This window comes from Paramisgurnus dabryanus, chromosome 5 (assembly GCF_030506205.2).
Source record: "Paramisgurnus dabryanus chromosome 5, PD_genome_1.1, whole genome shotgun sequence".
Taxonomy (NCBI): Eukaryota; Metazoa; Chordata; class Actinopteri; order Cypriniformes; family Cobitidae; genus Paramisgurnus; species Paramisgurnus dabryanus.
The window spans coordinates 31,765,806-31,782,325 of record NC_133341.1 but is presented as its reverse complement, the minus strand read 5'-3'; the positions used below and the strand labels follow the sequence as shown (position 1 = coordinate 31,782,325).

At 35.6% G+C, this 16,520-nt stretch overlaps 1 protein-coding gene across 10 annotated transcripts in view; it reads right to left on the bottom strand.

Moving 5' to 3' along the window:
* dnm1a (dynamin 1a) overlaps window positions 1-15,260 on the bottom strand; it is a 59,186-nt gene extending 43,926 nt beyond the window's left edge. For 7 of the 10 annotated variants that reach the window (XR_010526818.2, XR_010526817.2, XR_010526815.2 and 4 more), the window contains exons 1-5: window positions 14,907-15,259; window positions 5,941-6,014; window positions 3,389-3,538; window positions 2,493-2,696; window positions 773-871 (exon numbers count right to left, since the gene is read on the bottom strand). Coding sequence is in view for 6 of the 10 variants with exons in the window: in XM_065251045.2 (XP_065107117.1) it covers window positions 773-871; window positions 2,493-2,696; window positions 3,389-3,538; window positions 5,941-6,014; window positions 14,907-15,067 (688 nt within the window). In the remaining 4 variants the exon portion in view is untranslated. Of the gene's footprint in view, window positions 1-772; window positions 872-2,492; window positions 2,697-3,388; window positions 3,539-5,940; window positions 6,015-14,906 lie in introns of all 10 variants that reach the window. The other 3 variants (XR_010526816.2, XM_065251043.2, XM_065251042.1) reach the window with 1 other exon arrangement.
* Between the last annotated feature and the right edge of the window lie 1,260 nt (window positions 15,261-16,520).

Sequence of the window (16,520 nt, the reverse complement as noted above, 5' to 3'; positions counted from 1 at the left end):
ATACAGTTCCTGTCAAACCACTGTATTAATTAAGCTACTGTAAAAAAGTTCATGTGGTGCTCTTGCATAAAGTTTTTGTGAATTGCTAGGTGGTTACTTAAACGTTCTGGGTCGTCTCTTGATGTCGTTTTGTTACTCCATTACGTTTGTCCTCCAGTTGGATTGGGCCAAATTCAAACCTGCATCTCCCACATCAGCATCACAGCTCTAATGTGTATGTGTGCATTATTCATCAAGGTGATGAGAAAAGTAAGTAAGTAAAACAACGTTAATTTGTGTATTTGGTATAATAATACAATGTTTTTGCGTGGTTTATGGATCAAAAGGCACATTATTTTCAACATATCGTACATTATTGTAGCTCCAGATTTCCCTGTCTTCCTGAAACATACTGATTCATGTACAAAGCTCATCAATTTGAAAAGCGCTGTGTCGCTGATTGGCCAGCTAATCTGTACGTTGTGATTGGTCTGAATACCTCTGAAGTCAACAGGAAATGTGACGCTCCTTACCATGTTTGAAGGATTCGCTCACAATGCAATGCTAACAGAAGGAAATTATGATAATGTCGGTCTTGTCTACATCACCAATCCCAGGAAGCAAACTGTCGCCTACAACCCTTGTGTTAATTTTAGTCCAAGTAAAGAGATTTACGTTGGAGACGATAACTTTATCTTGGGGCATGTACCTTTTGCATATCATTAACATGTACTAATACACACTTACACAACAAAGGAAATATAAAATCCTGAATCGGATAATTGGTGCTCACCTCTCCGAAGTGGTAGCAACTTGTTTTCCAGGATGTCGCGAGCATCTGTGCCTTCGTCCATAAGATCGAGCTTAGTGATCACACCAATAGTACGCAAACCTGTGTACACACATGCAAACACATAAAGGGCGTCGTAAACAAGTGAGCTTATCATATAACCCATCGTATGTCATGGTGTAAAAAATAATGATGAACTAAAGTCAAAGTATTCAATATAATGGGGTTCTTGGACTTCAGACTGACTGCTGTAGATACAACATCACATAGACTCAAAGGAGTGGTTTCCCAGACAGGTATTAGACTAGTCCTAGACTAAAATAAATGTAAGAGCTGTCCAAACTGAAAACAACTTGCACTGACATATCTTAAAATACATCAGTGCCCTTTTTTTGCCTCAAAATGCACACAAGCAATGTTTTTGGTTCAAACTAGTTACATTTCCAATTAAACTCAGGTCTAGTCCTGGTTTAAGATAATCCCTGTCTGTCCGGGAAACCACCCCAATGTCATTTAATGTTATTTAATCGTTGATATATTTTTTTTATACAGGACTATGTGTTTGATAATGTGAGTTACTAAGATAAAATAAATAATATTCAGATCTAAACATGGCAGCCACCAAGAGGTGGACCACACTTATGTGACTCGAGTCTTCGTCCCATGCAAGTTATCATCGTTTTAAACCAAATGCATATAAAAAATATTTTTTTACCTCAGAGCTCAATTGTTGACTATCAATGAACAATACTTATACAGCATGTATTAACTTTAGTTCATGTTAATTTTAGCAACAAATCAAACATTGAAACTTTTAGCATTATTTAATGCATCAAGACCTAACATGAATAACTGTACTGACATTAACTAAAATTAACAAGAATTAATAAATGCTGAAAAACTATATTGTTCATTGTTTGTTTATGTAAGTTAAGTATTTACTAATGTTTACTAATACAATGTTTAATTTTTGTAAGCGAATATAAAAATTATAAATGATAATATGATCATATTTATTTTTATTATTAAAATGACAGATAAGAGTTAGTTTATAAGTGTTTTAGGGTTGTGTTGGTTAGTACCCAGTGTCAGGTTTTGGCATCTTAAAGGGATAGTCCACCCAAAAATGCCAAAAATTCTCATGTTGTAAACCTGTATGAGTTTTTATTTTGGTGAACACAAAAGAAGATATTTTGATAAATGATGGCGAGCACACAGCTGAATGTAACTATTGATGTCCATAGTAGGAAAACAAATATTTTGAAAGGATTGTGATAAATGATGAAGAAGATATTTTGATAAATGATGGTAAGCACACAGTTGACGGTACCCATTGAATACCATATTTGTTTATGGAGGTCAAAGGATACAATCAGCTGTGTACTTGCTATCATTTATATCAAAGTTCATCAGAAAAAAGACATTCATACAGATTTAAAACAACATTGGAGAGGAGAAAATGATGACAGAATTTTCATTTTTGGGTGAACTATCCCTTTAAGTTGGTCCAGTAAGCCCCTGCTGGTAGGTTTCATAACTACACCATCTGCTTGCAAACAGTATCTTTCTCCAATAATGGCCAGTTAAAAGTCCCAACTAAAATAAAAAACTTTGTCTTTTAATGTAAATATAACTGTAGTGCATTAAAAATAAATATTGGCAAAGCAAATCAACATAATATGTGACAATTATCTGGCTACATTTGTCTAGAGCTCACACATACCCTGCGGGTCGACTTCTTTGGCAATCTTCAGGGCATCAGAGTTGGCGAGATCGGAGTTAGCGGGTGACACGGCCAGCAGCAGACAGTTATCTTTAGTTACAAACTGCATGAGCATTTCTCGGATCTGATGCTCGATGTCCGCCGGCTGATCTCCCACCGGTACTTTGGTCATCCCTGGTAGATCAACCAATGTCAGATTCAGCACTGCAAAAAAAAAAAATCATTAGAAACAAACAGGACATCTAAACAAATAAAAAGTACAGCAATAGTATTTTGTTAAAACTATAAGAATGATAACCGATAAATTAATGATTAAACATCCAATATTTGGTCTGGCTTAATAAAAGAAGTGCTAGCTACAGTACTCTGTGTCTCCCAATTGATAACAAAAACAATCAACCTTACAATTTCAATAAAGACAAACAGTGTTCCTGTTGCTCAGTTGGTGGATCATTGCATTAGCAATGCAAAGGTTGTGCTTTCTATTCCAAAAAGTGTAAATGTAAATAAATGTAATGTAAATATAAACAGCACATAAAAATAATTTCATTGAAACCCACATAAGAAAAATATTTATTCAATATTATACTCAATATTATATCTATTCCCATTTCTGAAAATCACAGTTTATGTAAAATAATATTTATAATCTCAAAAATAAAGGTACAAAAGGTCCTTTAAAAAAAGGTCCTAATATGCCGAATTAGGTACTAATATATACCTTTAAGGTACTAATATGCACTCTTTGGGTACAAAGGTGTACTGTTTAAATTAATGATATATTGTCTCAAAGATGGGTCTGTGCTTGAACACTTCATCTTGTGATTAATGTAATGTTTTAATAGTAAAAAAACTAATAAGTATTATTTGGATATTAAAGAGAGAGTTGATCGGACCGTTTGGAGAGTAAACCCGCAGGTTGATCGGTACAGGTGAGATGCCTTTATTCTGCCCCGTGATGCGATCCGTCTCCGCCTCGATCTCCTGACGCACCTCATCGAAATCTGTGAACTTCTTCCCTTTGCAGTGAAGGAACTCTGCATATTCTGAACATATAAAGACAAACATTAAAAGAGCACCAAAAACCACACACAACCAGTATTACAGCTGCATCTTTCTATTTTAACATATGCTTATAATTGCTGAACCAAACTGTTGTGTTTGTAAAGTAATGTTACAGATTTTAAGGTTTTTAAACTAATAATAATCAAAGTATTATTACAAATATTCTCCATTAAATACAACACAATCTTTTGGGTTCCCATTATAGTTGTTAATATTAGCAACACATCAAACTTTGTAACACCTTTATATCAAACAAAATAATTGTTATTCAACAAAATAACAAAAGACTCAATTATATAAATATTAAATATATATTTTGCCAGTTGCAAATACATCAACTTGATTTGAATGTCAACTTTAGACTCTAATTTAACAAAGCACTTTGTTCCTGTAGCTAAACTGGTAGAGCATTGCATTAACAACACATAGGTCACAGCCTTAAATCCCCAGAAAACGCACGCACACCGTATTAAATATAATAATGGGGGTAAAATAAACATAAAATTTCTCCAGAGCTATTTTTAAGGGGACACAAATAACACGGCAATAATACTTGTAGGGAAAATAATAATAATAATAATAACAATAATATATTTTATTTATAAAGCACCTATCATAAAAGAGTCTCAATAAACAATAAAAACAAGTCCTAAGGACAAATTAAAAATGCCTGCCTGAACAAAAAAGTTGTAATATGTGTACACAGAGAAAAGCCGATTCATCTTCAATACCATTCAGGGCCGGAGTGGGACTCATTTTCAGCCCTGGAGTTTCATGCCTTAGACCGGCCCACTTTAGTTCACGACTGACTATTAAAATAATATCTTTAAACCCTCAGTAGTATAAGTCTGCAGTAGTGCACTGTTCTCTGCAGCCTTGCAATTCACTGTATTTTTCAAATAATTTCATATTCCGTGCAAATGCAGTAAACAATTATATTTTTTGCCATAATCATGCATCCCTACCATAAGACCATAATATTACTAAAGGAAACTTATTCAAAAACTAAAGGAAACAAATGTGTTTGTGTTTTCCTCTATATTTCTATTTCTAAAAAATGGTGAGTCTTGAGATTAACTGTTGGGTTGATAACGTTTGGAAACCCCTGATATACAATACACAAGCAAGATTTATCAAGTATGCATTGGAAACAAATGGAAAAAATCTGTATCTTATTTTTTTAGTACTTAGATCATGTCTATTGCTAAATAACGTAGGCTAAGGTACATTGTGTTAAAAAAAAAGAAAACATAATGGATATACTTTTGAAACGACTTTTTTCAAATAAACTAATGAGTTTTGCATCAAATAGATTTTTGTTCCTTGCAATAAACGATGAATAATGACTATTCATAGAGAGTTCATCTATGACTTGGATAAAAAAATACGTTTTGTAAATTCTTTTCCTTTTAGAGACCAGCCCGTTTGTTAAAAGACGCGCTCAAGTTTATTTAAAATATAGACGCGCGGCCGGCAAGCGCACTCAATATAGACGCGTCTGAAACAAAACTCGTGTTCAAGTAAGCGCTTTGAAAACCAGAAGACAGCGGCACGTCCTGCGTTTCCCATGCGTTTTAGATGTCAATGAACCCTAATGCAAGAATTCTTCCAATAAGTGGTCGGGACTCGGGACACAATCAACTTGTGCATAAAGCGGCGGGGACATCTCTCACCCGCAAATACGCGTCATCCCGGTGGCATGACAACACCGGCCCTCGTGGCCAAAAAAAAACAGACCGGCCCACCGGGAATCCTCCCGGTTCTCCCTATGGCCAATCCGGGCCTGATACCATTTATTTACCATTACTGCAATGTTTTTGAAGTTGTTTACAATCAAGCCACCAATGAAATTTTAACTTAATTTTAAACATAATGACTGTTAGGTTAACATTATAGTCGTTAACATAGTGGACTTGTCTTATCGGTTATAATAGTTTTTTCATGATTGATTTAACAATGACTCTGCCTCAACTATATTAAAGATAAAATAATCACTTCATCTAATGTTTAAAGTGAATAAAATAGCTTTGACAGCTGACTTACAGGAGTTATATGCATAAAATGTATAATACATGTTGTGTTTAATGATAATTTTAGGGGGAACATGGGGGGACCTGCCTCCCACCCGGAGATTTCTGCCCATGCTAATAAAATGTATACTTTTGGATAAAAGTTTCTGTCCAGCATAAATGTAAAAAGGTTTGGGAAACATTTCAATAAAATATTTGTGACCTTCTTGTAAGTAGCAGATCACAAATGTGCTACATTTATGCTGGACAGCGTTGTGAGTAAAGTATCATTCACATTTGAATGCAGATAAAGTCTGGACAGCATGCTGGTCCCAAATCAGTCCTGACCTGCTGTACCCTGGAGAGGTGCTTACCTGTGGGACACTGGACGAGCTGTAGAATCAGAGGACGACGGGTGACGATACCTGAACCTCGCGGGAGGAAGTCCCTGTGTAACAGACGACAGGTGATAATGATTAGAGAAACACTCATGGGTGAACATATTAGAGCCATGCAGCTCTGAAATACTAACTATTAAAAAATCTCACTGATATAAACTGTAAATACACATTAATGTACATTTATATGGGAATCTAAACTAGTTTGTTTAAAACAATGTGTCTTGGGTCAGAATGTCTTTTATGATTTATTTTGGTATAGTGAAGATTGAACACAATGTGTTACTGTACAGTATATTTACTATAGCAGTTTGGTGACATGAAATATTCCTTGTGTCTGACTTAATGTTTATCTGAATGATAAATGAAATGTTAAGTCCATCTTAATGTAAGGGTTTTATTGAAATATCCTGTATGCAAACAGCACAGGCTGAGCCTTTATCCTTAATCTATCACCAGCATAAAACCTAGACTCCATGGGGTGGTTTCACAGTCAGGGTTAAGATTAATCCAAGACTAGGCCTAGTTTTATTAGGGCATTTAAAACATACCCTACAAAATATAATCTTATTGGTGTTTCTCTTGAGAATGATAAGATATGTGAGTGCAAACTGTTATTCTACTTTCATAAAATAAATAATATATTATTATACCCGTACGTATTACGTAATCACGTGGAAAGGTCACGCATGACGTATGTGAACCTACTGCCCCAGTGTTTACAAGTGTGGAGAAAGAGGAGCGTTCAGACGTTGTTGTATGTCGAATGATACTAATTAATGTCTTTGTGTCAATTTATTGTTTAAAATGGTCCATAAGTGTGCGTTTCACATATGTTACGTGTGATCTTTCGACATGATTACGTAATATACAAGGTCGTGCTGCCACGTCACACCACACGACTAGTGCAAGATGAGAAGTTTTGATTTAAAAGTTGTTGTTTTTTGCCGAAGATGACAATTGTTTGACTAGATAAAACCCTTATGCCTCGGTCGGGATTGTTTAAAGCCCTTTGAAGCTACATTGAAACAATTTTACACTGCATTGAAACTGTAAACTGTTGAGGTCCACTAAAGTCCACTTTATGGAGAAAAATCCTGGAATGTTTTCCTCAAAAAATATTTTTTTTCGACTGAACAAAGAAAGACATCAACATCTTTGATGACATGAACTTAACTTTTTCCTAAGCTGAAATTGTGCTAAAACACCTTTATTCAAAGTCGTTTCAGCTGCTGCGCATGTGAACAGATTGGCCTTGTGCGCTTTTGTACTGAATCATCAATCTTTATTGATTGATTGATTGATTGATTGATTCGCCAGAGCGGCCATGTTGAGCGTTGCATTTCATCCTATTCATATTAATAGCAGTGATATATCTTGTTATATAACTTTGGTATGAGCCGACTGGCATAGCTTGGCATATTCCTGTATTTTCTTTCTCTATTAATGACAATGAGATCTGGACAGATGCTTTATCTGCAGGTTCTTGTGACAAACATAAAAATCCCATATGGAGGACCATATGGACGCCCCCCCATTCACAGTAACCATTCAGTATTGATCTTATGGATTGGCAGATCACAGCGACAGCGTTTTTAAGCACAAACACACACAAAAATGCTTCTGCAGTGAGGCCTAAATAAACGTTTACATTCTGAAGAAAATGTAAAGGAGCACATGCTGTTCAACTTATAAATGGGTACACTTGCTTCATGATGTCATTTGCTTTGCGATGTTTCTGTTTATTGTAGTGGAAAAAGTTTCTTTAGTTTAGATTTTAAAACGGTATGAAAGAAATGGTTCTTCTAAGAATGGTTCTTTGAGGAACTAATAATGGTTCTTCTATGGCATCGCTATCTACAGCAACATTTAAAGTGTCTAAAACAATAAATCAATCAAGAATCTTTCTAGGATGGCAAAAGAAATAAATCAATTATATTTGCATTAAAAATAAAGCCAAGGTTAGGACAGTTAACATTAGTTATTAACTAGGCTATCATCCAGCAGTGTTCAAATGATGACAAAGATTATGCGTCCCTTAGCTAAACCAGACCACCCCTCCGGCATTATAGAGTCGCCGTTATTTCACATAGTGATCCTGAATCAACATTTTTTGTTGGTTATTACCCAAATTACCATTTACTTAAACCTAAAGATTACTAAAGATTGTTCCCATCAATAGGTAAAAATAATTCACTCGCAGAGACTTTGACTCATCTGTCAATTCCTCTAGAAAACAGCGTAAGGCGGACTTGAGAGTTTACATTTAATTCAGACGGAAATCTTTTGAATTATCTTTTTAGTTTATTGCAAAATTGGGACAAATAATGGACAGTATCGCTTTGTGGCAGCGCAGCACAAGAATTTTAAATATTACATATTTTAATTTTAATAAAAATTGTTAAAATAAAAAAACCAAAATCCCAAAAATATAACTTAAAAAAGAAAAGAAAATAATGTCATGTCATGGCAAAAATTTCTTTCATTTTGAGGTGATTGGATCAAATCACATGAGGTTCACTCAAACATCGCATCCCAGCAGTCCTGGTGTACAGTAACAACTAAACCTTAACACACACAAACGCACACACCAGCGTGTGTTAAGAAAACAGGCAGAGGAAGAGAAAACGTGACATACACACTCTCTCTCTTCCTCTCTCGCCCATCCCCCTGAGTCTGCAATGATGGACAGGTTGGATGGCCACGCCCCCTCAGTTTAATCCCAGAGCTCTACTTCCTCCCCCACTGCATGCAGCGTCAGGGTATGCACAAACACAAACACAAACATGCATGTGACCACAAACAAACAGAAAACACCACAACGCCACAACTCCTAAAAGAGTGAGGAGGAAAATTAAGATATCTTTAGTAATTATCCTACTGCTTGTTAAACCTGCAGGTCTGACTGGTTAAATTACACCTTACACACCACCACCTGCTCTCATTCGTGTGCGCTTCAATAACACATTGCAAGGGATTTGCTGTGCCAAGATCCCCATCATCCCCTAAGATAACTGTGGTTGATAAATATCCAGTGAAAAGGCCAACACACAAATGCACTGCAGCTAAATGCTGTCTTCATGTCCATGCACATGTCTGTGTTTGCACATGCTCATATTTCACCGTCATGCAACGCGGTCATTTGTTTATGTCATAAGTTTTGGATGAAACAGTTTTGTACTCTCTCTGTCTGAACCAACACAATCGTGTGCTTTCAGGTTCAGAAGAAACATTTCGTATTCATCAGATTAAAGCACTAAATGAATCCAGGAGCATCAGATTAGTGATAATCCTGGAGGTCGGTACAAATTCACAATCACAGGAACATCATCACCAGCTATGTTTGATAATTAAAGGTTTCACTGGTAGTGATAAGCATAATGTGTACAGTATTGCATGGCATACAAGGGGGAGATTGATATGTGTAATGAATGAGATAAGTGACAACAACTTCATAAGACCTTTTTTATGTAAAATAGTTACATTGATGTCTGTGTTAGCAGGACCGCAGTAGCAAAGTTTTCTGATGCTTTATCTGATTGTAACGAGTGTTTCTTTGTTATATAATCCTTTAAAGCGCATCACTTTATTATTATATAACTCAGACACAGGTTCCCAAAACAAATACAGTATCAGTTTCTGTTTCTGTTATTTGTTTAAGGTGACTCGTAGGGTGGAGCAGGCTTGTTGTGACAATGACAGTATTTTGACAGAGATAGTTCACCCAAACATGAAAACTTGTGTTGTTTTGAAGCTTCAAAATGACCCAAAAGTGTTAATGGGCACCTATTTCATTGCATATTTTGCTATATAATATGTCCGCGTAGTTTATGGTTAAAAAAATCTAAATGTAAATTTGTAACACCGGATTTCACTTTCTTCCTGAAATGCACAGATTTGTTAAAAAAAAACTGTCCCTGATTGGCCAGCTAATCTGTACATTGTGATTGGCTTGAATACCTCTGACATCAGCCAGAAATGTGACGCTCTTTACCATGTTTGAAAGATTCAATCAATATGCAATGCTAACAGGAGTTAACTTACAGGCTGTGAGTCCAAGCGGGAGGAATTATGATAATGTCAGTTTTGTCTACATCACCAATCAAACTATTGCCTACAATCCATGTGTTTGTTGTAGTACAAAAAAAAAGAGATTAACGTTGGAGACGATACTGTAACTCATCGTTTACTTTGGGGTTTGTACCTTTTGCATATAGTTAACATGTACTGATACACATTTACACACCAAAGCAAAAACGTAAATTGGATAAATGGTGCTCTTTAAATAATTAACTCCACTCGTCTCATGTCATATATTTTAAGTAGGGCTGTGCAATTAATCAAAATCAATATTTTTGATTTTCAATTACAAAAACAAGATAATCAAAGTAAAACAATTATTGTGGGATTAAAATATAAATTGCAACTGGACCGAATGTGTAGCCTATTGCAACACTTACTTCATGAAAAGGTTAAATAAATGCACATTTTCAAAGTCACTGAGTAATCATGTTGAATAACCGTGATAATGATTTCCCCTCCAAATAACCACGATTATGATTTTGCACAAAATCAAGCAGCCCTACTTTTAAGATTCCTGAAGACATTTACTTCTCTATTTTGTTGTGGTGAATATCTCTGTTGTTTCATTTGTTACACATATTAACACTTTATTTAAAAAATCTGCATTTGGGTTCTAAAAAACTAAGACAGAGACTGGGAATCAAATAACATGAGGTTGAGTAAATAATGACAAAGTTTTCATTTTTGGGTGAACTATCCCTTTAAACTGTCCAGCTGGTCCTTTTATTCAAATGTTCTTTCCTAAGCACAATGCAAAGTGTTCACAGTCTTGTAACAATAGCTTCTGATGTGCATCCAAACAGAATTTAAAGGCAAAACTTGTCATTTTATAAAAACTAACCCTTGGACAGCCCCAAGCTCTGTCTGAGTCATACTAAGCTTTTTTTAACCTTAGCTTGGCTCACAACACACTGCATTTAAACAGCGCAGAGCTTGAGAAACTAACTGTGTCAAGTGAGGAATTGTGGGAATCAGTCGTTTCCCCCGGTAGCTGTCCATGGTTCTGAAATATCAGGTTAGACGGCTTCATTCAGAATACTAAATAATCCACGAAATATTTAGCCAACATAAAAAGTCTGTTGGTTAACTATTTATGGATTAATAAATGTCCAGGCCTTCAACAGTCAATACAAGTTACAAACAAACATAAATACAAATCGCCAGTCAAGCTTAATGCAATTTTAAAAGGAGAAGCTGTGGGAGGAAACCTTTAGTCATTCAAAACCAGTGTTGGGTAAGTTACTCAAAAAAAGTAATCCACTACAAATTACTAATTACTACTTTAAAATTGTAATTTGATTACATTACTGATTACTACATGCAAAAAGTAATCTAATTACTAATTACTTTACTTGTAAGTTACTTTGACAACATCAAATGTAAAAAACTACAAAGTGAAACTGTCAGAAACAAGGACAGATAAACCCAAACGCAGTGTTAATGTGAAAATGTTTCTTGTAACATTTGAAAACAGTAATGATTACAGTGCATATTTGAATGCTTAAAGCTATTTTTGGTGTGATTTTGCCCCCTCCTAAAATTACTGGTCATACAGTGATCCAGAAATATTTGTAGCTTTTATAATAAGTTACAGATGTTTAACATTTCTCATTAAACATTCTACATTCATTAACATCTATCTATCTATCTATCTATCTATCTATCTATCTATCTATCTATCTATCTATCTATCTATCTATCTATCTATCTATCTATCTATCTATCTATCTATCTATCTATCTTTCTATTGTAGCAGTGTTTAAAATGATGTTCTTGGATGTTTATTACAACTCTGTTCTGTAAGGGTTAACGCTGTGTTTCTGTTCTCTTTGCCATGTATTCCCTGAAATGTGATTGGTTAGTGCAACGAGGGGAGGGGTTTTTTGTTTTTGTTTTGGGCTATGATGTTGTGCACGCTCTGGCGCGGGCGCGCGACTGGATGTGCGTGAGCATCGTCCTACGGGTGCTCTGTTAAAATAAAGCCAGCAGTTTAGTTAAACGAGTGTCTGTGCATTTCTCTTGAATGCTACACTATCTACATTCATTCGCGGTCGCGGAGACAGAAACTATAGTTTTAACACGTCGTCGCATTCGCGAGGGCTTTTTGGTCAAGTTAAAGAATGTTAATATTCATGTTAGTTCGTTAAATATAACAATTAAAAGTGTTTTTGGTAATTGTTTAAATAAACATATGATTACTTAATGCAGTGCACGCATTGAGCTCATGATAAAATAACATAGTTAAATAATGTTAACAAATAAAACCTTATTGTACATTAGTGATTTAAAAACACACCTGTACGACCGCTTCTAGCAGACCAGATGTCATCGCGCAAAGCCCACTCTGAAATGCCAAGGTTTTGGACATGTATTGTCTGTATTCCACTTGAAGGATCAACCACCGCTCACATAGCATCCATTTGCTTGCGTCTCAGACGAGTGAGTAAGCATATGCTCGTTAACTGACGCTGCGCGCATGCTCGCAGACGTTGCCGTGCAATGGCAGAACGTCATTTTAAAATACATTTTAATTAATTTTTCAACACTTAATTTGTAACGCTAGTAACGTAATTTTGTTGTCATTGGTAACTGTAATCAAATTACATACATTTAAAATGTAAAGCGTTACGTTACTGCGTTATCAGGAAAAGTAATTAGAGTACAGTAATGCGTTACACAGTAACGCGTTATACCCAACTCTGTTCAAAACCCTAAACCACCTCAGTTCAGAGCAGGTTAAAGTTCAATTAAATATGGTTTGATTCCTGGACCAAAATATTGACCTTCTCAATGTTTAGCTTACATCTAGGTCTGATTCACATTTCTGTTGGCTTTAATTTCCACAAAACATCAACTTACGACACAACCAGCTCTTAGGTGTAAAACAACATCTGTATTTTAAAATAGACATTCACAGTGCTCAAATCCATCATCTGAGAGTAATTCACAGCCACATTGTTTCAGTCGATGCTTGACTGTAGCATCATTCATCATTAAATTCTTTCTATGGATCCAGAAGCCAAACAAACAGACGCTGAAGCTTATAAATTAAGATGAAGAACACAGTGTCCCTTCATCAGTGATTCGAGTGTGCTGTCACTGTATGACTTTATTATACTGCTGACTTTCATTTCACCTACTTTAACCAACTCAACTTTAATTTGCAGGCTTTATGGTAACTTTTATAATGAAATATGCGCATTGAAATATGACAGATTAAATTGAATGTGCATATGAATAGCTAAGGGTGATTCACACATTTCTTCCATCTGGTTGTTTTCTGTGAATGCTAATGAGATTCTGCTGTTCATTTTGCTGTCTGTGGTGTTGATAATGGTGGCAGTGGATTTGGTGTGAACAATGTTGGCCATAAATAATATTGCTTGATGATTTTGGCTTTTACTGCACAGCACTGCATTATTTGAATTTTTTTCATCTGGTGACACATAAATTACATGCTCCGGCTTTTAATGAGCATGCACGTTCTATTAATAGACTAATAATTATTAGTTTCCAAAGCATTCCAGGTTTTGAACACAATGAGCTTTTGCAGGACAAATTACAGCCGTTGACCAGATGTCTAAATAGAGTCTTTTGACCTAATAGTAGAGATAATGATTAATTTGATAAGTTAATTTCAAATATACATAACTATTTAGAACCAGAAGGCAGAATGCCGCTTACCAATCTCATTTTATACAAAGTGTGCTGTTCCAAAAATATCACAGATGTGTTAAGGACAAAAAAATCAGATGTGTTGTCTTTATCTAGACACAAGATGTGTTATGTCTTATGTGTTATGACTGAGGTTAGTGGTTTATGCTTCTGACATAATTTGGTACTTTTCTAACCAACTGGACTTATGATTTCCTCTAACCTATCAGTACGATGCGGCCTGCATCAGCAGCGACGGTTGCTGAATCATGCAGCATTAGGCAGAAAAACATCATCTCCTCTAAAAAACTGGTACAATCTCAGTTCACGATGAGATCAGTGCAAAACGAACAATAAGAAATGTGATTCTGGGGGCAAAGCCTGATGCTTGTGCCCTGCATTAAAGGTAAGCAGATGAATGCATTAGCTGCAGGTTCATATCTTACTTTCTATAAGGTCACACAGGCCTCCTTTAATCATGTAGGTTTGATTTACTGACATATTGTAAGCCTTTATTATATTTACTAAGGTTTTGCAAGGTATGTGAAAGTCTTGTGTGGGTGACCTATTGGCTAATGTGACAAAATAAGAGTCATGATTATCAGTACAGATCAGTGTCCATCTGTGTTGCTCATAAGCTGCCATTACGGGCAGATCCTTGTAAACAATCCAGGAAGCACATCATCACAACATCCGTGTTTGATGTTTCATCTTGAGCACAGAAGCACTGAAGGTTATAATATTTCATGTTTCCCGTAAAAGCTTTGTGATCTGGCCAGTCCATCATCATCATTATTTGAAGAGGCCAACGGCACATAACATACAGTTTGATGCACCAATGAATGATGAAGAATAAAACATATCACTACCTTTAAATGATTATGAAGAGGATTACATAATGAGATTTAGATGGAGTTGCTCTGAACACAGGAAGAGATGCTGATGATGATGGTGTTCATCATCGACCCTCAATAACATTTAAAGGTTATCTTAAGGATTCTCAGAATGACCTTAAAAATATCATTGAAACATGATGGAGAATAAGAATTTGAAATAAACGATGCATGGTGATTATTAAGCCATGCATTTTTATATATTTAATTGCTTTTAAAATATATATTTAGACATATTATAGACGTAGGCCTACGTGCATTTATATATTATAGCCTATGCTAAAAAGCACAAATATTAAATAAAAGGCTTACTTTCCCACGAAGTTCTCCAATACGGAGCTTTTACCGGCGCTCTGTCCGCCCACCACCGCGATCTGCGGCAGATCGAGATCCGAATTCTGACCGATGGCGGAAAACGCGTCCTGCATTCGGTTCACGAGAGGAATCAAATCCTCCATCCCGCGGTTCCCCATGATTCCGACGATCAGCACCTGCACGAGCTTACCGAATAAAACCCAATCACCCTGCACGAGATGTCAGGGAATTACAGCGCGTTTGTGTTGTTTTAATTCTGCATTGATTGTTCTAGAGCTCCGCTTGTGTGTCTGTATGTGTGTGCGTCTGCAGTCCCTCTGAGATGATGAGCTGCTTTTCTCAGCAACACACACACACACACACACACACACACACACACACACACACACACACACACACACACACACACACACACACACACACACACACACACACACACACACACACACACACACACACACACACACACAGGCCTACACATACAAAACACTAGCTTTCGCAGGTTTACCAAATCTAAATAGCTGCGAGTCATTTCTCTTTTAAAAGCAAAAACGCACACACCGTATCAGTAATAATAATAATAATAGTATTGGTTATATTAAGATTGTGTAAAATATTATAACACATATAAAAAATATAGAATATATAAAATGTATAGATAGAGCCTCTGTTACTGTAAATGTTGCAGATAAATAAATTCATTTCTAATCATTTTTAAACAGAAAATAGCTACAGAAATTTTAGTAAAATCAAGGTTATGTCTTTAGTATGAGATAGGTCATTTGTTTATTGTTTCATTTTATTAATTAATTCATAAAATGATCAGTTTTATATACCCATAATTTGTAGTACGCTGTGATTCCATATATATTTGACCTGTCCATGGTGCTGAAAAGCTCTGTGGTTGTGCAGCATGCATTACATTAGTTACAGACACTAGGACACATTTCTCAACTATAAAAATTGTTGGCCAAATGGAGAAGAATAATAAAATAAAAAATAAACTACATAAAATATAGAAAAATTCTGCATGTCTGATTCATTCCAGTAACATATATTGCAGTGAATTATAAACAGAGAAAATATTGTATAATGCTACATGTTGTTAGTGTTTTTTAGGTCATTACAGTTTTTTACAGACCCTAGGACACATTTCTCAATACTAGGGTCACTTTTGCAAAACTCTTCACACAGTTCTCCTAACCAACTTTCAGCTTGGCAAAGCAGTTCATTTCACATTCAAAATGCACTACAACTACCAAAACACTTTATTCAGGTCTCAAATCAACCCATTCTTCCAGAACACTAGTAAAGGTTGACACCCGACAAACACACGTTGTCACCAACAAAACAATGACCTAAAAACACTAACAACATGTTGCATTATACAACGTTTTCTTGTGTAAAACAAGGACACATCTCTGTTTATAATTCACTGCAATATATGTTACTGGAATGAATCAGACATGATGCAGAATTCTTCTAATTTTATGTAGTTTATTTTTATTTTTATTGTAATTCCAAAATACAAGAATTTGTATACACACACCTTCCACTGATACAGATACAAAGTAATGCCAATCTACTCTGTCTTCTCCATTTGGTCAATTG